The sequence below is a fragment of the Nerophis lumbriciformis genome, linkage group LG24 (assembly GCF_033978685.3).
Source record: "Nerophis lumbriciformis linkage group LG24, RoL_Nlum_v2.1, whole genome shotgun sequence".
Lineage (NCBI taxonomy): Eukaryota > Metazoa > Chordata > Actinopteri > Syngnathiformes > Syngnathidae > Nerophis > Nerophis lumbriciformis.
The window spans coordinates 4,521,553-4,544,020 of record NC_084571.2 but is presented as its reverse complement, the minus strand read 5'-3'; the positions used below and the strand labels follow the sequence as shown (position 1 = coordinate 4,544,020).

At 41.7% G+C, this 22,468-nt stretch overlaps 1 protein-coding gene across 1 annotated transcript; it reads right to left on the bottom strand.

Annotated features, from left to right (window-relative positions):
- On the bottom strand, positions 1-22,169 carry kmt5c (lysine methyltransferase 5C). Its single transcript, XM_061981383.1, has 9 exons — positions 21,769-22,169; positions 21,181-21,313; positions 17,443-17,608; positions 14,054-14,163; positions 13,798-13,961; positions 12,137-12,156; positions 11,817-11,953; positions 11,561-11,718; positions 1-8,944 (listed from the first exon to the last, which is right to left on the bottom strand). Exons 2-9 carry the CDS (start codon positions 21,291-21,293, stop codon positions 3,891-3,893), a joined length of 5,922 nt encoding a protein of 1,973 aa, XP_061837367.1. The 5' UTR covers positions 21,294-21,313; positions 21,769-22,169; the 3' UTR covers positions 1-3,890.
- Positions 22,170-22,468: the final 299 nt, after the last annotated feature.

The following is a 22,468-nucleotide window of genomic DNA, read 5'->3' as shown; positions in this document are numbered from 1 at the left end:
TAGAAAAAAAGAGTCTTTAATGTTACAAGCTACATTTGTACATTTCTACAGCAAACCTAAGACTAACAAGTCAGTTTGTAGGGGAAAAAAGGCTAAAGATTTACAACAGAAAAAGTGGATGAGAAATTAAATATGAGTATATACTATATATTTATTCAGTTCAATATTTTTGTCCCATTAAATAAGCTTAAAAACATGTCATCCTTTCCAAGAATCAATGTGAAGTATAAATTACGTTAAAGCACCATTTCCACAAGGATGAGGAGATTGAAATAAATAAGTACAGTTATGGTTGTCGTATAAGGCGGAGATATCAACACCGATGACACTCGATGTTTTGGCCCAAGGCGGGGAGAAAAGATGCCGTGATTTATGAGAAAAGCAGAAAAGATTGTCACCGTTTCAACTCTGGTACGAACACCTTTGCGCGCTCCCTGTGTCCACGCCCGCAGGTCGGGACTTGCGTTGCAGGCGCGGACGTTTGCTTTACAGTGTGCGAGCCTCGCGTGTACAGCGCGGACCTCGGAAATAAAAACAATCATCCCAGCCGGGATTTGTTCCCAAAATAACAGCTATCACATGACACCGTGGCCGGGGGGGTTGGTGGTAAAAGTCAACAGAACACTGTACATGTAACCCTTGAAGTGCAAAAAGAAGTTTAGAAAAGTAACTTGCGTTTATTTTAGCTCATCAATGGAAGGATTTTCTTACCGTACTTTAAAATGTAAGTTTGCATTAAAGCTGCTGTATGTAACGACAGGTGGCTGCCTTGAAGGAGCAATATGTCCCGCCCTCTTCCTGGTCCGACCATGTAAGCCACGCCCACCCAATCTACCTGTATATTTCCTGTTAATAACTGCTTACTTTCTGCTGTAACGTGCTACCTTTTACACGTTTGAAACTTTACCAAGCACATATTTCTTCTCTTGTTTATAGCTAATTTAGTGGCTAGCTTAGCGATTAGCATGCCTTCTTGTGGGGATGCACAATTAATCGATTGTTCTTGGAGTCGCACTACCACGACTGACGGCTAGCTATCATTCCATAAACAGAATTTGAACACACACTTCCGTCGAGTGCCAACATTTTTCGCCAGTGTTCTGGCAAGACCTGCCCCCCCCCCCATTGGAATTCATGCACCCCATGCACCTGCGCATGAATCCAAAGAATGCAAAAGTGGAAGTCAAGAAACTCTGTCATGCGAGTACAATCAGTACATTTAAAACATAAAAATATAACATTGACATTAAATTAGAGATGTCCGATAATGGCTTTTTTGCCGATATCCGATATCGTTCAACTCTTAATTACCGATTCCGATATCAACCGATACCGATATATACAGTCGTGGAGTTAACACATTATTATGCCTAATTTTGTTGTGATGCCCCGCTGGATGCATTTAACAATGTAACAAGGTTTTCCAAAATAAATCAACTCAAGTTATGGAAAAAAATGCCAACATGGCACTGCCATATTTATTATTGAAGTCACAAAGTGCATTTTTTTTCTAACATGCCTCAAAACAGCAGCTTGAAATTTGGGACATGCTCTCCCTGAGAGAGCATGAGGAGGTTGAGATGGGCGAGGTTGGGGGTAGCAGGGGGTGTATATTGTAGCGTCCCAGAAGAGTTAGTGCTGCAAGGGTTTCTGGGTATTTGTTTTGTTGTTTATGTTGCGGATGTTCTCCCGAAATGTGTTTGTCATTCTTGTTTGGTGTGGGTTCGCAGTGTGGCGCATATTTGTAACAGTGTTAAAGTTGTTTATACGGCCACCCTCATTGTGACCTGTATGGCTATTGACCAAGTATGCTTGCATTCACTTGTGTGTGTGAAAAGCCGTAGATATTATGTGATTGGGCCGGCACGCAAAGGCAGTGCCTTTAAGGTTTATTGGCGCTCTGTACTTCTCCCTACGTCCGTGTACCACTCCGTACAGCGGCGTTTTAAAAAGTCATACATTTTACTTTTTGGACACCGATAATTTCCGATATTACATTTAAAAGCATTTATTGGCCGATAATATCGGACATCTCTACATTAAATTGAACCATAATTAAAAATTATGACTTAAGTGGTGAAGCTGATTTTTCATTTGCACTTTTATTTAACAAATATATTATTAATCATTTAGTTAGTTTAGAGGACGGTGTGGCGCGGTTGGGAGAGTGGCCGTGCCAGCAACCTGAGGGTTCCTGGTTGAATCCCCACTTTCTACCAACCTCGTCACGTCCGCTGTGTCCTTGAGCTCCTGATGCGTCGTGGTTAGCGCCTTGCATGGCAGCTCCGGTCATCAGTGTGTGAATTGGTGAATGTGGAAATAGTGTCAAAGCGCTTTGAGTACCTTGAAGGTAGAAAAGCGTTACCATTAGTTAGAATGTATTTAGGAGTGCGTCATATGTACAATGTACATTTATTTTTCATCAGTTTTTCTTAATCCCTTCTTTTACAGTACATTTGATTAGCATTTATTTTGTAATCAGCCTGACCTGCCTAGATAATAATCTTTGTAAATAAAGTTGCATATCATTTGACAAGGTTTAACCTGTTAAACTGTAAGTAGGTTAGAAATGATTCCAGAATGAATAAAATCAAGAGTAAGATTACTTATTCAGTGGTAATATTTGAGTGGGCCACGGACCAATCTGTAGTGGAAAAAATGGGCCCTAAGAATGTCAAGAACCCCTACTTTAATATTCACATTTCACACTACAAATGATCAAATGACCAAATGCATGATTAGCTCAAGTGAGTGTCCAATTAATGAAGTGTATGACCCCGTAAAAATACTATATACTATAAGAAAAATCGGTAATGTCCGCACTCAAAATAATAAAGAAATTATTATTTTAAAATATATATATATATACAGTATATATATAAAACACTTTAGCCTTTATATACGACTTTCATTACGTAATTACATGATTTCACAACCCCACAACAAGTATATTGTTGACCCGTAGGAAATACTATGTTTTACCAAACAATGAATAATCGTGATGAAAATAATCCAGATTTTTCGGGCCATATTCGTGTACCTTCTTATCTGCTTGTTTTAGTCAGTGTTTTAACATGTTCAGCCTCGTCCTCCAGTGATAATACTACTTACGAAGAAATATATTTTATTTGCCGTAATGGATGTTTATTAACTTAGGGGGCGCCACACTGTGTATGGACATATACAGTTAGCTGCTAGCCGAGGGACCAAGAACAAAAAGAGTATCAGCCAGAAGGGGATCGGCTTTTGTGACCTGGTCCATTACGTACTTTATCACGATACGGATTGGTGGTGCGTGCCGGACAACCATTGCATACTTTTTAAATCGGTTAATTCTCGAAGATCTCTTTTGCGCTTGCGCAAGAAAGCCGATTGACAATCATTTTATTTGGCTCGAATTAATGTAGGCGTGTATTTGTAAAGTATATTCTATTGGTAACCCATGCTAACCGTTGAGCCGGGGACATACAGCAGCTTTAACGTTCTCGGTCCAAGGGGTCCGCTGTGAGTGCTGAGCTCGTCGACGCAAGCCCACTCACCCGTACACGTTAGCTCGCTACTACGACACACTCACACGTACAAACAAAGTGAGAAAAAAGATTATTGTGGCTATAAAATCGAGGGTAGACCGTTTGGAAAAAGTCGGATTAGGAAATACGGAGGCACAAAGCTGCCTTTTTAAAAAACAAAAAAGCCAGCAGCTCTCGGATCACCACGGCGAGGCTAACGTGTTGTCAACACGTAACGTCCAAAGTGTGGTCGCAGATATCGTCCACGCGTTCTCTTCGTCTGCCAATCCTCAATATCGACAAATCTATACACAAATCCATCAAAATATAATTTAGAAAAAGCTTTACAAAATCATCTCCAGTGACTCCAGCAGATGTGAATCAGTCAGAATATTGGAGGTCCAAATCCACGGTGCCGTCTGTCACGACTAACCTCACTCTCTTAGGTTTGGTGGAACCCATAGAGTGAGATGTTGGTCCATAGTGTGGCATGTCCTGGTGATCACCCGGCTGGTTCTGATGGTGCCCGTCCCTCTTAAAATGTTCATCCGGCCCACTTTTGTGTCCTGAAAACCCACCCAGGGAAAAGGAAGACGGGTTGGATGGCTGAGACCCGCACGGCTCGAGGACCAGCCGCCCTTGTGTGCCGGAAGGTTCCATCAGGCAGTGGTAGGTGTAGTTTGTTGGGCCGAGTCCTGGGTAGCCTTCAGACCCATCCCTGAGACCCAGCGTCAATGAATGGTCTCCACTGAAGTTGAGGACATAAGGGGGGCCTTGGGAGCTGTGAGGGAAGGAAGCTGATGTGTGACTCTTGTTTGCTGGCGCTGGCGTACCCGGAGGCGTATCGTGGACCATTTGAGAGCTGCTGTGATGAGGCATTGGAGACAGCGACGACCCGAAAGTGAAGTCAAAAGGGTCCTGCTGAGTGTAACACGGCTGGTTCTTGTCCGAAACCAGGGGAGTGGCTCTATCGTGTCTGGAACTCTTGTCCTGCGGGGAGGAATACCCGTCTTTACTGGGGAAGACGAAAGGTCGTGGCAATGTGGAAAAGTTCTTGTATGCCACATTTGTGTCTTCATGTTTGTCAGAGGACATTCTACTCCTATTGAGGGGCTGATGTTTGTTTAAATGAGCACCAGGCCTGCTGGGGTTGCCAGAGTAATCGAAAGAGCCTTTGTGTTGACTCTGCTCACTCCTCTCACTCTCTCCCGACTTTGCACTGAATGTTTTAGACAAATCAGGATGGCCGCCAGCAGCCACATGGTCTTTGGGAGGCGCGCTATACAAGTTCTGGCTCTGGTTCCCTCCCTGAAACTTGACGACTCTGTGGATGACTGTGGAGGGTTTCTCGTGGAAGGTGAACGGATTGTCAGGGGGGTTAGGGTTCTTTACAGCTAAGCGTTGCGGATTTAGGAATTTGTTTGCCATTGGAGACACTGGGATGGATCTGGTCAGGCTACTCTGGGACACACCTCGTACTGCATTAGTCTGGCAACTCGGGAAAGTCTGGGACTTGTTAGGAATGCTCATGCGATGGAAGGGTCCCTGCGTTTTGAGGTTAGAGGTTGTTCTTGATTGGCTGCTGCTAGACTTCATGTTGAGACTGTGTTGAACTGAAAGAGGAATAGGATTTTGAGATGGAGCGGCAGATGTGCTTGACAGGCGTGGCTTGCCTCCAGCTGAGGAGGAATTACTTTTTGAGTCCTCTTTGGACACGCGGATTCCTGGATTTTTATTTAGAGTCCGGTCTTTTGCTGCGAGCTCCGGGTTTAGGGAGGAAAAACTGAAGCTAGTTTGGGGCGTGTTTCGGTCTTTAGAGAAGTCCTTTGCTTCACAGTCCAGAGAAACTGGATCATTTTTGGATGACAATAGACTGGGGAAGAACTGCAGATCTTCGCCGGTAAAGTTATTTCCTGGACTAGGGGGGCCGAGGTAGGGCGTCTCAGTTGTCCATGTGTCGGCGGGGCTATGTGAAAGGGGGCTGCTGAAGGGGTCTGTGGGTGGATCAAGTGAACACAGGTCGGATGGAGATGACGGCAGAATGTTCTGTGGCTGATAATAGCCCTCAAAGTTGAGACACTGGAAGTCCAGAAGGTCATCACAGCAGTTTGGGAAAGAGGGCTCGCCTGAAAGCATGTTGTCTGCCGTCTGGAATGGAGGAGACTGGGAAGGAGGCTCGACGAGGGGATTGGGAATGCTGGAAAAGGCAGCAGTTTTCTCCAAAATCTGAGAAGAACACAAACCCTCGGACAGCTTGGAGAGGCTGTTGTCAATCTGCTGGAGGGATTGACTGAGGCAATTTGTTGACGTCTCTACGGTCCCACACTTCATTTTGTGTCGCTGCTTCTTTCCACCGCTGTTCACGTCTGTTCTTTCAGGAATGACATCAGGCGATGCGATGTCGGGGTTAACATTCAGCGGGGAGGACAAGGACAGCGGAGACAGAGACAAAGACAACTGTGGTGCATCTGGTTTTTGGGGCGAAGGGTTACTGTTTACCGGTAAATTCTTTTGAGCAGACAGGAGCTCTTCTCTCGACTTGCTTAAATCAAGCAATCCTTTGTTTTGCTTGGCCAAAAGATGACCTCTGATCTCCCTCTTAACTTTGGCCTCTATTTTAACTTCAGGCAGGCTTGTCTCCTCGTCCGTGTCTTCCACCTCCCAGATGCCCTCGATCTTTCTCCGAAGCTTAAGAACAGGCAAAGAAATACCATTCAGATCTAAATTGGACTCCAGTTTCTGTTGTGACCCACTTTCAAACAAGCAGCAATTTTTTGTGAATCGATCTTCAAATTTAGTTTCCTGCACAGCAGCTGATGACGTCTCAATCTGGGTTTTTTCTGGCAGCTGATTGGCTGCTGAGAGAATCTCCTGATCAGGTTTCTCCTTACCGTCTTGGAGTTTGTCCTCACAGCCCTGCTCTGATTTTGCCACAGTAGAGACATTCTTCCTCTCACTTCTTCTCTCACCCCTTTTCTTCAGGCGCAGCAGTCGGTTCTTGGACTTTTTGCTGGCCTGCACATGAGCCTGAGCCGCCTGCATCTCCATGCTTAATACTGACACGGAATCCATGATGGCTTTGAGTGGATCGTTGTCCATATCCTCCCTCTTTTCACTTTTCAAGGTCATGTTTCCTAATCCGTCATTCTGCATTTCCCAGACTTTCCCTTTCCTCCGCTTGAAACGAATCCTAAAATTAAGTTCCGGCTTTTTCTCCTCCAGATCGCTTTGTTCGAGGGTTTCCATCTTGGCTTCTGCTGGAGAGCTCTTTTCCAGATTATTAGCTTCCTCGGTTTGATTGTTTCCGTCAAGGTTAACAGACTCTTGATGGGGAGCGCTGTCCTTTGCACATCGCGTCTCTGATTTTAACTTGTGAACTTTCCTTTGCTGCACTTCAGGACTTCTTGGCCGAAGCACTCTACTGTTGTAATTTTGTCTTGTGACCCTTCGACACTTAAACCTCTGCATTTTTGCTCTAAGTTTCATTTTTCTGCCTCGTTTAGTAGTGCTCTTATGTTCTATAACCCGGCTCGGGTCTTGCCTTTTATTTGTGTCTAATGCAGAGTCTACTTTTTGGGCTCCATCTGGAGCAGAAGTCACACTTTGTTCTGGCTCTACGGAGCTGCGGAATGTCCGTTTCTTCAGAGGTATGTTGGACTGCATGTGCGCCTGAGGATTGGCTTGAGGCTGTAGACTGTTTGTTGAAATGTGCGACTCAGGAGGTAGTGGGTTCAGGCGGGAGGCGCAGAGGATTCTGTGCTGGTTTGCCGACAGACTTTGTGCGCCATCTTGGCTAGAGTCGACTAACCCTGTGTCTGCACTGCTTGAGTCTGCCCTCAGCTTTTGTTCAACTTTTCTTTTCAACCATCTGCTCTTCCGCCGCCGTCGCCTCCTAATGCTGCGTCTGCCTGCATGGTTTGGAATTTTTCTGGGGGGCGAGGCAGAACTATCACCCTGTAATTGCTTGGGTTTTCCTTTTTTCAAAATATCAGACAATAGAACCTTTGCCGTCTTTATGATGATATCGTTGACAGGTTTGTTTCCTGCTTGCTGGTTTGGCGTACAAACGGACTGCTGTGAAACAGGAGCGTCGTGTGCTTCCTCAACTTTATCATCTTTCAAGTTATTTTGCCTGGTAGTTTTTCCATTGGACACTCGTTTACACGCAGATTTGCTGTCTTTTTCAGCAGAAGAGACGGCCTGTCTCTTCTCGTTGTGTTCTGGATTTCTTTCCTCTTTTTCAGCAGCAGAGATGGTCTTTCTCCTCTCGTTGTGTTCTGCACTTATTTCCTCTTTTTCAGTAGCGGCGATAATCTTTCTCTTATTGTTGTGTTCTGCGCTTCTGTCGTCTTTCTCAGCAGCAGACACGGTCTTTCTCTTCTCGTGTTCTGCACTTCTGTCCTCTTTTTCAGTAGCGGCGATAATCTTTCTCTTTTCATTGTGTTCTGCACTTCTGTCCACTTGCTGCCGTTTGCATGTTTTTTCTTCAGACACCGTCTGGATTTCGATGACCTTGTTTTTCTCGCTTCCCTTGCACGGGGATGAATCATCTGCCATCTCGCCACTGTGTCGCTTGCGTACGTTGACTTTATCAACCGCTTTGAAAAACATCTCCCGCACTCCTCGGTTGCCTTCGGCGGTGGTGCAGGCGCTTGGCGGCGGTTCTTGCTTCAGCTGAGCTTTGGATGCTGGGAGCGGTCTGAGGCCCTGGTACTGCCTCATCCTTCCTCTCAGCTCTTCTCTGAGGTCCTTGTCTTCAAAGCGCTTTGTAGCCTCTTTTCTGCGAGGCACTGATACCCTTGTTAGGCGGACGGAAAGGTATTGCTTGAGTGATACTAATGGATTGCCTGCAGGTGTCTTACTACTATCGGTGACGACGTGACTGGTACTGGAGATGCCGGGCTCACTGTTAGTCTTCATTTCAGGATCTGCTGGTTCCACTGTGTCCTGCTTTACAGTACTGGAGTTTTGGTTTGAGTCAACAGGGTGGCAAGCTGAGTTACTGGGCGCTGTTTGATGTCCGAGTGTGGCCTGATCTATGCTCTTGGCTCGGGAAGAGCTCCTCAAGGGGACAGCCTTTCCTTTCTTCTTCTGAAGTGGCTTGGAGGGACCGAGAGCCAAACACTTTAGACTGCTGCTGTTTGGGCTTGGCTTTGGTTGCACTACCTCCAGTTGGTGCAAAAGGGCTCTCTCTCTGCTTTTTGGGTTCTTACAGATGAGCAAAAAGTCCAGCGTGTGGCGCCGAACTCTGATCCTCAGGTCCCTTATGACACACTGCGACAGAAGAGGAAGTGTCCGCCGCTGGTTCCTGGTACTGCAGAGATTAGAGGAGCGTATGTGCTGCTGTCGCATCCACTTCTTAGTTTGTGTCAGTTTTCTGTTCTTGAGGGCATTTTTTCTCATCTGATGGGTAAAGGAATTCCTTGAGGGGATAGCTAGGAGGGAGAGACAACAAAAGATGAAGCGATTATAAGAGACAGCCTTTGCAACAAAGAATTTTAAATAGAGTGGTACCTCAATTTACAAATATTTCGACATAGGAGCTGTCGGTCGGCCTTTTGATATGCTTTAACTCGCAAGAATACCTTGAGTTACCAGCATTTTTACCATCGGCTGAAGTAGTATTTGTGACATGGTTGTGCCGTCTGAGCAGTAAAGAGTTTACATGTTGTTCCTGTTTTGTTTACACAAAAAACAAACAACCATCGGAACTAAAAATAGTTAGTGCGCAGGAGAGGAACTAGTTGACCAAATCAGAGAAACAAACCATTAATCAGCCTTGCCATTACATCAGTATATCACAAGAAACACTGTGGTATGCTGCCACACGCGCCCAAACAACAGACAATTATTCATAAAAATATTGAAAAGCTTCAGATGCTATTTGACGTATTTCAGTTTGTTCTGTCCAGTCCTGACTCAAACTGGTTTGTCGAGCATTTGGCACACAGACAAACACATGGCTTGTTGTGTGTTGTCAACTTCTCCGGTCATTGACTCAAACACACCGGAGTCAATGTTGTCAGATTTGACAACAGAAGATGCAACAAAAACAAAGCGCTTATGATAAGCGGATAAAACCCGGACTGGACGGAGAATTAGAATGTCCGAAGAAGACACCACATTAGTCCGTTCTCCAAGGTAAACGCAATGGAAGAATGGTGTCAAACTCAAGGTCTAAGGGTCAGATTTTCGGCCGTCACATCATTTTATATGGCCTGCAAAAGCATTCAAATAACATGCATCAATTCATGTATTTGTTCCTTCCATTTTGAAATTAAAAAATACAAGCAATCTTTTCAACTTTAAGATGATCTAATATTAAAAAAATATATAAAAATATCATACACTACAAACATTTTTTGTTAAAATATTTACTTAGATATTTGCAAGTTATCCATCAAATTGTGCGTCGCAAAAACAACAATATTTTACAGTAAAATTATGGTTACTGAGCTGCCAGTTTAACGTCAAATTTAAGGAGGTTTTACAGCGCATTACTGCAATATTGTTGCTGTAAAAAAAAACTATGCTACCAATTTCCATTTACAGTAATACACCGTAAAACAACAGCCTTAGAATTTATGGTAAAAAAAAGGCAGCTCAGTTGCGAGAATTTTACTTTGAAAAAAAACAGGGGTTCCGTTTTTTCCTATTTACAGTAATATGCTGTAAAAACTATACATTTAACAACATCTTTGAACCGTAAAAAAAACATTGTTACTGTTTTTAAAATTACAACTACCGTATTTTTCGGACTACAAGTTAACTTTTTTTTCATAGTTTGGCCGTGGGTGCGACGTATACTCCGGAGCGACTTATGTGTGAAATTATTAACACATTACCGTAAAATATCAAATAATATTATTTATCTCATTCGCGTGAGCGACGAAGAAAATGTTCGCAATCGCCACTCACACGCCAACCAATAAGAATTCGGCGGGGGGGGGGGGTCATGGCAGAAGTGCATTGTGGGTCCTGGGATGCTAACTGCTATATGCTATACGCTACTGCCGGAGCTATTAAAATGGATCACATCAACATTGGCGGTAACTTATAAAAACTGAGAAGGACTGAACTAAAATGGCTCCGAAAAGGAAATCACATACTGCAGATTACAAGCTGGACGTAGTGAAATATGCTGCGGAGAACAGCAATCGAGCAGCAGGAAAAAAAGGACGCTAGCGGGGCGCATACCAGAGGCGACACCGAGGAAGAAGATTTCATGGGATTTAGCGATCGGGAGTGACAGATTGTTTGGTAAACGTATAGCATGTTCTATATGTTATAGTTATTTGAATGACTCTTGCCATGATGTGTTGCCTTAACATACCAGGCACGTTCTCAGTTGGTTATTTATGCGTCGTATAACGTACACTTATTCGGCCTGTTGTTCACTATTCTTTATTTATTTTAAATTGCCTTTCAAATGTCTATTCTTGGTGTTGGGTTTTATCAAATAAATTTCCCCAAAAAATGCAACTTATACTCCAGAGCGACGTATATATGTTTTTTTCTTTCTTTATTGTGCATTTTCGGCCGGTGCGACTTATACTCCGGAGCGACTTATAGTCCGAAAAATACGATACTTGCTTTAAAAACCACTGTAAATGTGATCTGTTTGCAATTTTTTTTTGGAGTGTAGGTAAAAAAAATATTCTAAATGCTTAGGCAATTGCGTAATAATATCATGAGGTGAATAACGGTCATAACTGCAATGTGGCCCTCAATGAAAACGAGTAGTAGAACATTATTCCATAAAACTACCGTTTGCAGTATATTCCATTCTTCTCATTTTCAAACTTTTGAAAAAGGTATGTTATTTGTTAAAAATGGTGCTGTTATGGGAGGGCTAAGCACGGATGAAATTGATTTGAAATAACTTCCGGGCGGAGCTGCTTTGAGATACGAATGTCACGAGTTAGGAGCACGGTCGCAGAACAAATCATGCTTTAAGTTGAGGTACCACTTGTACAGCCATACGAGCCAGCACATTTTTATTCAACACAGCAAATATGTGAGTATTTAAGGGATAAGCACTCAAAGTATACCTGAGTGTAATGCTGCAATAATGGGCCTGGTTAGGTGGCCCTTCTCTCGGTGATGGCGGAGGTATCGCTCTCGGAGGCGGTACTTCTGGCCCAGGGGGTCCTTTGTTTCCTCACATTCGGGCTTCTTCCCTTTGTGTTTGAAGTGACCCTCCCCTTTCCTGGAGAAGAGTTCACATGAAGCAACAATCCAACAACCAACAAATTGTTTGAAGCCTTTGGTTTAAAAGACTGTCGAGTACAAACGTGGCTAGCCCACCTCTCGCAGGTGCAGCATTCACACATTTCATTGCCCTCCCCGAAAAAGCTGGCACCATAGTAACACGTGATCTCTTCCCCGGGTGAGATGGGTCGAATCACCTCCACACAAGCTCCGTTTTTCTCACCAGGGACAAACTGGGCGGGGACAAGAGACAGAAGGTTGGCGAACCCCCCAGGGGCCACAGAAAGTAGGAAGCAACAGACAATAAAACATTGAAGCATCATTGAAATTAAGTCAATTGACACTGGAAATATTTGTCACACATCCCTTTGGTCATTAATCTTTGATGAAAATGAGTTCAGCAAATATTTACTTACCTTGCAGTTTGGCTTGCAGTCTGCCAACAGGGAGCAAAGAAAAGATTAGATTAATTCAAAACCAAAGAATTTAGCAAATCATTTGATAGGCTGATGATGATTCATCCTTATACTTTATTAAAATATCTTGTCAGCATCGGAAGTCCAAAGAATTTTAGCAGCATTTTAGAAAACAGATGGCTACTGCATGTACATAATGTATTTACTGACTCATGATTGTTAGAAATCGTTGCCTGTGATCATGGAAATATTCCTGTGAATAAAGTTATATTTAGAAGGGAACTGCTTTTTGGAATTTTGCCTATCATTCAATATTCTTAGGTAAGACAAGAACACGTTTTTCTTTTTTTATATGTATTCTTATTTGTAATATACAGCAAGAACACGGTGGCTAACAATGCAGCTAATGGGAGTACACTATTCCACCCACAAAGCCCTCTAAAATCATCTAAAAAACGCCAAAAAAAACTCCATTTACATCCTGTGACCTGAATAATAACCAAGTAGTACCAATATTGTTACTATAAGCGCTAATGCAAACAATCTATGTTTAGTGGCGCCGTGATCAAAGAAAGCTAACTAGCATATGCTGCTATACTGACATATTGAGCCGTGAGCTACTGTATGGCCTCTTCGTTGGTAAAAGTTAATTATAGATTATAAATCATGCCTCTCACTTGGATAGTAGAAGGATGTGGCAGTTAAACAAGAAATTGGTCAACTTTGACATCAAACATATACCGGATCGTGAGAAAGACACAGAAATACACTTGTTTGCGGAAACTTTTATTTTTTAACCCTTTGTGAGGATTATGATTAATTTATTATCTTAATGGGAAGGTATAAACATCTAATCATTCGGCATCCCAGTAAGAGCAGACATTGTACAGTAAGTGGTTGTTTTATTATGTTCGTAGTTCATATTCCTTGTTTAGCACCTAACAATACTGCTACATGATGCCTAGTGTTTCACTAAAGCTGGATCTGTTTAGCACACAGCTGCTAAAACTTGTAGCTCACCCTCCTTAAATTCAGGCTCAAAAATATAAGGTTGTGGATCTTTGTTTGTACCAAAGTAATCCTTGTTGTCACTCTTGAAGCCTGTCATAATCAGTAGTGTTGTTAAAGGGAAAAGTGAACGTTGTGATGTGTCTGACAAATGAATATGCCGCCATATGACAAAAATGAGCAAAATACGTAAATATTACATGTTATTATGAATGTTACTACATTACTTATATACCCACAGCATGTACATAAAACGTTGATGGAGGCAATTTGATTTTTTAGATCACTTTATAGACAGACTTTTGCTAGCTTTTATTCACGAGTTAGGATGCATAAACAAAAGAAAAACATGTGTGCTTGTCTCACATAAAGATTGTGAATGATAGGCAACATTTTTTATTTTTTAAAGTGCAGTTCCCCTTTAAGCCATGAATTATAACTGCACTACATTGCAGCAGCCAGCAGAGAGTGCTGTTAAAAGACTGTGTTGCAGCTCTAGGTTTGCCATAGAAAACAAAGAAGGGTAAGCAAGAAGAGAATGACATTTAGCGCAGGACTATTTAATAAAAAAAAATAGATGTCAATGTGTTAAAATATGCGAAGTTGACAATGTTGCTGACATTTCTGTAAAGTAATAAGCCAAAGCAACTCACCGTGGTTGATGAAGGCGGCGGGGCCAAGCCACAGCTGAGCACAACGTTTGCGCGTGGAGTACATCACGCTGAAGTCGTTGACCCCCGCCCTTAGCACGGCGCTGTCGGCTGGGCTCAGCTCAGCTATGCAGCCCAGGAGGACCTCTACCCGCTCGCCGACAAACCTGCCCGGCAACAACACATGCAGTGTTAAATTCAAAACCCACCTTTGGTCACTTTGGCGCTCATAAAATTTAGTGGGGTGGGAGGGCTGTACCAGTGTCTGGTGGACGTGATCTTGGCTCCGTTGGTCTCTGAGGAATATCTGTCACATGACTCGATCTTGACGCCACTGTCCAGCAGAAAGGCACCCAAGTAGCGATACACCTGCAATTTAGAAAGTCAACATAATTAGTCGGGTTCACCAGGGATGCCCAATCTTTTACTACGAGGGCGGCACACAGATAAAAATTAAGTAGGCAGGGACACTTGATTTCCTGCAGCTTTTGTTTCGTTTTGGAGATAAAGGAAGTAATTACTCAAACTAATGTAGGCGAAAATATGCCATTTAGTAGAATATATATCTAACTGAGCTTTGTGTTGTAGGTCACAAAAGAAATCATGTTTGAATGAGAGGTTTTATTTTCTGTCCTTTCAGACACACATGGTTAATTTTCAAAATAACAATGGCAATAGAATTAAACTAAGGGACAATACGCTCCAGAAGGGTTGTCCCAAGTGCATACATTTGCTGCTCGCAACTCATTTAACGGCCAGCGGCACATTTTCAAAATAATATTACAAAAATGTTTAATAGTGGAATAAAAGATCAAACTGGTGTAATAGATTGGAAGGTATTTTAGACACTTAGGCATTGAAAGTAAAAACTATATTGTTAAATGACTTATTTTTAACACGTGTGAGTAAGGATACCTGTATTTATCTGTACTCTTATTGGTAATATATCAAAGTGGTGTAAATATAGATGTGGAAAAAATGCACTCTTATTACAATTTTTGTTAGGTTTACTATTTTTTATTAGTATTGCTTCCTTATTTGTGATTATTCCAAGCTGATTATCAGAACCTAGGGCTGGGCAATTATGGCACAAAAAAATAAACAATAAACAAGTGATTACTTCAACATTTTATTATAATTCTAAGTAATAAAAAAGTTACCGAATTGAGAAAAAGTACAATAATATAACAATGTATTCAATAAATTAGAGTTTAAATGCATTCAAGTAAAATAAAGCACATCTAAAGATGCATCAGTTATTATTTCAACACTGACGCTCCAACTATAGTAGAAGCTGTCAAGTTATGAACTCACCGATGAAGATCAGTGGTCGCGTCCATAACATTCCAGCATTAACAGTAAAAGCACCATTCTTTTCCTCATAGCTTTTGGATGACAAGTAGTCATGAAATTTGCAAAATAAACATATCACCTGACACATGCAAGTCATTTGGGAACTGTTGGGCTCTGTATTTTGTAGTGAGTTTGGTAGTGTGAGGTGGCCGCGTGTGAAGGAGACAGGCAGAGATGGCCCGAGAAGGATGCAGGGCAGCCAGCTAGAGTGCTGGCTCTGAGCTGGTCAGGCTCCATGGAGGTAAGTGTCAAGTACACGATCCCCGTAAACATGATTTCCCCTTTTGCATTCAATAGCTGCGTTTCCATTGTAGTTTTTCGCTAAGAAAAAGTGATATTTCAAACATTTCGACAAGGTACATTGTGACTTGTAGATGTTTGCATTAAAGGGTGTTTTGCGTCATGAGCCGTAATTCTCGTAAAATCTCATCCCACGAGACTCTGCTTTGAGGAAGATATTGCAGCCACCGCTGTTGACGTGATGTTAATAGAAGACGAATGCAGCGGGTGATCGCTCAAAGGCAATGTCCTTACCGCCCCCTTGAAATTGTTTGGCCATGTGGGTGTCTACGAGCCGGCCTCTGTTCCTGGAAAGAAACCCGCGACACGGCCGGTGCGGCGACGCCGCCTCGCTCAGTGGCCTTGTGGTTAGTGTCCACCCTCAGACTGGAAGGTCGTGAGTTCAAACAGAGTCATACCAAAGACTATAAAAATGGGACCCATTGCCTCCCTGCTTGGCACTCAGCATTAAGGGTTGGAAATCGGGGTTAAATCCCCAAAATGATTCCCGAGCGCAGCCACCGCTGCTGCTCACTGCTACCCTCACCTCCCAGGGGGTGAACATGGGGATGGGTCAAATGCAGAGGATAATTTCACCACACCTAGTGTGTGTGTGACCATCGTTGGAACTTTAACTTTTAACTCTCCCCAACCGACGGATTGGAAGCGAGACCAAGAGTTGTTGTCCTGCATTGGCGCCCCGCCGGTTCGGTGTTTAAAATATCTCCAAACGCGAAAAAGGTGTTTCTATCATGCGTTTGCGAAACACTTTAATATCGAAACGTTTCAAAAAAACACCTCATGAGCGCAAAAATGTTTTAGGAATATTTGAGAGGTTTTTCGAATAATAGGTGTTTTTATTACCAATTTCTTATTGTCATATTTAGGTTTTGCTTATTTCTAGGGGTAACGGAAGTGCAACTAATGACAGCATCTCAGTCACATTACGGCAATTTCCGTGACTTTCTGCATTTAGATTCTGTTTTTAGTGAACATTGATTCCCTCCGCGATTCTATGCCACATAAATCTATGCTCCTGTTTACCTACGCGGTAAACTCTGCAGCGGCACCTGAATGAATGTGACAGTGCGCGCGTGTCATAATCATGACGGCCAGATGGAATAAAAAAGTACTAATAGCTGTATCATTTGACGAGAATTTTAATGGTCCTGTTGGACCAACCCAATTCGGAACTGGTACCAAAAATAACCGGTATTCGGTGTACATCCCTACTCATGAGTGGGAGGCTTTTGGATCCCTGAGACCTTTAGTCTGATTTTCTTTTTTAAATATTCATAGCTCAAAAAACAAAAATAGATAAACCAAAACTAATGTCTACTAATACCTATTTAAGGCTGTAATCATTTCACATAAAATATTACACTTCGAACATTTTTGGGGCAAATACTGCAGTTTGTGTTTTTCCTGTTAAGAAAAGAGGGCAATAAACCAAGAAAAAAAAACTGTCAACGAATAGATCTGAAGTTGATCGACAGATCTTTATACGTTAAAAGTAAAAAAAAAATAATATAAGACTTATTTTTTAACACTTTTGGGTCTCCGGGACAAAAACTGGAGGGAAGCTCTAAGAGTTACAGTACATATTGCATTTGTTTTAAAAATGAAAAATATCAAAACAGCCTCCAAGTGCTTTCATTTTTCAGTGTGCAACCCTCAGTGGAAAAGGTTTCGACACCCTTTCGCTACGAGTAAATAATGTTATGATACATTTTAGCATAATTAATTGTCATGTAAGTGTTAAAAGAACCTCACGTTCATCTTTGATTAGCATTACTTCCCATAAGTTTTAAAAAAGTTTGTTTTATCACAATTACATATTGAAAGTTTTCGACAAAAAGCTAAAAAAAAAAAATTCTATTTATTTTGCTTTTTGTTTTCCTTTCAAATTAGATACTGCTGAGTTTGCACTATATGTGATGAGAAAACAAAGCATGTACATATAAACAGACAACCGCAGGCTTTTTTGTGAGAAGAGAAAGAAACGTGAGGACGCACATGTTGCCTCAGCAGCTCCTGACGATGGCCTCCCAAAGCGTTGAAGTAGTCGCCAGCCAGCTCACCCACCGTCAGCGCCTCAAACGTGGCCTGGAAGTCATGCGTGCGTTGGAACCGCAGCAGTGTCTCTTTCAGGTTACCCCAGCGCCGCACCTCCGGAGGGGGGCTGAACAGAAAGAAATAAAATAAATAAATTTGCAGCACAAAGCATTCAATCTACATTCCACACACGATGATCAGAACTAGAGATCGACCAATATGGCTTTTTCATGGCCGATACCAATTATTGTAGTCAATGAGGCGATAACAGATATTTGGAGCCGATATAATTTGCAGTAAAAGTTATTTAAACATGAATAGTATACCACAGTAAACAGTTGGACAAGGCTTTAAAGAGGAACTGCACATCTTTGGAATCGTTCACAATCATGAGAGACAAGAACACGCATGTATTGTTTTTTTAGGTTTCTAAAGATTAAAAAAAAAGCTTGCTAAATGTGGCTGATGAGAGTCATCATTGTAGCCTTCTAAAGCAGCTTCAAACCCTCAATCGACCTGTTATATACACACTGCAAGTATATATATATAATGTAGTAACAGACACATTCAAAACAATATGTAATATGTACAATATTTACCGTATTTTGAACTTTTAAGCACTTTTTTTAACCAACTTCTTTCCTACACATTTGTTTTTTTCCATTTCCATAGCAGCACACTTGGCAGACTTGGTAACAGACAATGAAGACGACTATTTCTGGACAGATGAGGATTCACAACCTAATATTTTTTAAGCTGAATATACGGAGAATGAACTGCTGCTTATAGAAGCGAGCACGAACAGAGGGTGAAACGTTGGAGCAGACGAAAGCCAAGAGCGTGAGGTCGGCGTGACTTGATGCTGCAAGTGTAAAATTTGGAGCAAAGCTAAATGGCGTGCTTACCCAAAATTAACAGGGAAAAACTTCCCAGGCCAGATGGACCAAACAGAGTCATTTTAATATTGATCATGATACACGCAGCACGTCATGCTTACAACTACATACACTGTCGGACGAGCGGTGTAAAAACAATAGATGAAATGTGGGCTAATAGTTTACACATACTGTAATATGATTGTTAATGTATTTCAGTCAGTACAGATTGGTGTCCTATCACATTATGTTGTGTATTACAAACTCAAAAGCCATTAATCAGCTAAGCTATTGACGCAGTAGCGAGTTTGTAACTTGTTGTAATGCGGCTAATGCCGTAGCATGCCGTCCCAAGGCGATGTGTTACTACGATGAAAAAAAGAGTTCCTCAGTGTTCGCTCTTACAATAACAATGTCGCTACAGCTTGGTTATTATACAGGTTACGGAACGTAAATGAAGTATTGTTAACGGTTTTTGGGTGCTTTTTTAAAGTGATTTAGAGGCAGAATGGATTGCTACCATTAGCTGCATTGGTAGCCACAGAGAAAAAGAAGATTATTACAAATTAGAATTGTCTCTCAAAAGGATTGTGAACAATAGGCAAAATTCCAAAAGTGCAGTTCCTCTTTAAGTTGTTTAAAAAAAAATTTAGGAAACATCGGACCAGTAGCAATATAATGTTTATGCGGCGCTAATGTTGTCGTTAATTTAACGCTAAACAACAAGGGATTTCACAAACACCTTTATTACGTGTTTCTAAGAGTAGCATCAACATTTGCATTTCAAAATATGGGAAATCTCCTGGGAAAAACTGTAATAATATGGGATTTCTCTACATCACAGTAAGTCGCCATCTAGTCCATTTTTTACAGTTTTATAGCGGTTTATGGCTTTAATACATTGTAAGGTTTGCTTGTAAGGAAACCTGAAGTATTGCAAACATTTAGATAAAAACAATTCTGGGCTCTTTCACATAGTTTATAGGTGTTATAGCTTATTTTTTTAAGCTAGCTGACATTATTTCTTCCTGGATGTTACAGAAAGTATGAGAATGTGTGAGCGGCTGCCTGCTACTTACTTATATAATAATCTACTATTTGTCAAGATAGTTACACAAAGTCTGGATTTTTGCCAGAGATATATTTTCTGTCATCTTCATAGCCATCCATCTCTTGCACGTTATTTGACTGAATCACGGATTGTGCTCCTTTAATGCTGCGATTGTTGCAGACTGAGGCTTGTCGCGCGACTTGACTGCTGCAGTCGTTAAAACAAACAAAACGGGGCTAAGGAGGAAAGCCAGAAACTGGATTTCAGGTAAACAGAGGCGTACTGTAGGCGACCAGCACTGCAGTAGGAAACCTAAGGGGGGTGTGGCGTGAGCAGACCAGTGAGGAATTCTCACAAACGCAAATAAATACCCTGTCAGATATCAAAATATACTTGGGGAGAGTTATTGACAATGAGAGTATTTTTTATTTTTAAATGACTTAAAAAATAAAAAAAATTTAAATAAGAAAGAAAGGGGGTAACTTTTCTCATGCATTGCAAACAGGCAGGAGCTTGAGCAGTAGTCATTACTATACAATATACTGGTTCATATATTGTATCTGCTGATAAAAGTAATACAAAAAAAAAGCAGCTACCGATACACGTCAAAATGCCAAATTTAGGCCCGGACGATAATTGGTCGATCCCTACCAACAACTGCAAAAAAAAAGATTACTACTGGAGCACATCTGCGAAAGCCAAAAACACACCAAAACCCTAAAAACACATGCATGACAACAATGCTGCAAGTTCACAAAATATAACAGGAGTTAGCCAGGCTGCAGGCGTCCCAGACCTGAGGGATATTCCTCTTTAAAGACACGAGCATGATGCCAAGAAAGTTAGAACGAAAAAATTGTTGTTTTGGTTGTAATAATTTACATTATTATAGAGCAACCGGTTGACGTTGCTACAGTCAGCATAGCTGACCTGGTAGCCTGTCAAATGTCCGTATTGTTTGCAAAACGCAGCATTTCTCTAATGCACTTCTTTTTGAAGTTTGTGTTTTTTTGTGTCTTTTGCATTGTTTTTCATCTTGCAGCATATTTCTTAAGAGATGGGATTTATGCCTCTTTAAAAAGGGAGGAGAATCTTTAAAGCCGTTTAAAAAAACTGTCTTGTTATTATAGTTCAAGCAAACAACCAATGGCAGCAGTTATAAGATGTCGATCAGAATAATTAAAATATACACAAATATTACCCTATTAGTGTATTTTGAAATATTGCTGATAATGTTGTTGTGTTTTAATTATAAACATTCCATAATGCGGTGCCATATCTAAAGAACTTTGAAGCAAACAAATGAGATTAAACTGTACTTATGGATATAAAAAGTATAAATACAATGCAATAAAAATCAGGACATAATAAAAATGTGAATACACAATTGTACATGTGTACACTTAAAAAAAAAAAAACTAATCTGAAAAATAAACTAGAAAAGTGAATCAAAATAAAATGTATGAATAAAATATGAATGAATAGAATATAATATGCATATATTTTTGTATGTATAATATTGTTTTTCATTAAAAGAAGAAAACCCAAATGCTATGTCTACTTTGACGAATGTTCCAGTCCATTTGCCCATTGCATGTGCATAAAAACGGCTCCCAGACGAATAGTTCGCAACTGCAACTTAGTTCTCAGCATTCACTGTCGCTGGTCAAGACTTGATACTTTGGCAAACATCACATCAATAAAAGATGTTGCATTTGTGCTTTTTTTTCTTGTGTTTGCAGCGTTTGGATGTAGGCTGAAGTGATTGATTACCTGACGTTCATTTTGTGGGTGCTGAAGCCCAAAAGAGGGTCCAGCACCAGACTGGTGGCCAGGTCATCTGTGTCACACAGCTCCTTCACACTCATTCTAGTGCAGCAGTCCATCGCCTCCCACCATCAGCATGCTGCAACAGCAAGGGGGTCAAAGGTTACACACGGCCAAAATAACACCCGAGTTGTGTGGCTATGTCTGCAATGTAGACGCTGCATAATGTCTAGGAAACATTTACTTTCAGTGTAGTGATGACTCAAATCTATGCACAACAAATCTATATGCAAATATGTTGATAGGTAATTACACCCCCCGCGGACTTCATAACAGCAGTTTTTCCGCACTTGTTTTGTCATGCACCAAATTAACAGCCTGCAGGTAACTAAAGTGCGCAAATAGTTTTATATTGTCGAGAACCGCGCTTTAGCTTAGCACGTCATCTTGTTGTTGGCTAGCTTATCGGCAGAGCAGCTGCGGTCAGCGGCTAACATTCCCGCATCACATCAGGCTGTTGTCAAGAACAGGGAGTGAATGTGTGCGGTGGCGCGCACGCAAGCGTGGCGTCGACGGGCCTTTGCGAAAACCTACCTGGGAGTCTTGTCCGGTCAACGAAAAGTGGCGTCAGGTGGAGAGCAAGATCCCAAGCTGCTAGCCCGGGCAGTTAGCCTAGCCGCATAGCAAGCTAGCTAGCTAGCTATCTTTCCGCCCTCTCGCTAGCAAGCACAGCCAGCAGATTACGTACTCCCTGCGTCACTTCAGGAATGTACTGCAACGCCAGCAAATGCGGACCCCCCCACCCCCGAGTTTGGAATACAAATATGTAACGAACAAGTCAGCTGTGTCGAAAAACACTTTCAAATGTTGTTTGGGCCGAGCTAACTAGCCACTTAAAACAAGGCTTCGTCTCGGGTAGTAAAAGTTGATCAGACCCGTGAAGCGCAACCGAACTATGTCATTGGACACGCCCATCTGACACGTGATTTGTTGGTTTCTAGGTCTATCTGGCAAAACTAATGCCGTTTGAATATGGGCTCCTGGGATTGGTTTACAAGATTTAAGAGGCGGGGCATTAAGAATGCCGGGGTGGTTGTGTTGCTCATAGATATTTCCTCCTTTTGGGAACAACACACGTTTCTTGACCAATCACGTGCCTCCTTACTAAATGAGCTTTGATTGATTGATTGAAACTTTTATTAGTAGATTGCACAGTACAGTACATATTCCGTACAATTGACCACTAAATGGTAACACCCGAATACGTTTTTCAACTTGTTTAAGTCGGGGTCCA

Coding starts and splice junctions, on each gene's coding strand:
- kmt5c (XM_061981383.1), bottom strand. CDS start 21,293: ATGGACTGCTGCACTAGAATGAGTGTGAAGGAGCTGTGTGACACAGAT. Junction 14,164..17,442: donor AGGAGCTGCTGAGGCAACAT/GTGCGTCCTCAC, acceptor TCTAAATTGCAG/GTGTATCGCTACTTGGGTGC. Junction 8,945..11,560: donor TATTGCAGCATTACACTCAG/GTATACTTTGAG, acceptor TCTCCCTCCTAG/CTATCCCCTCAAGGAATTCC.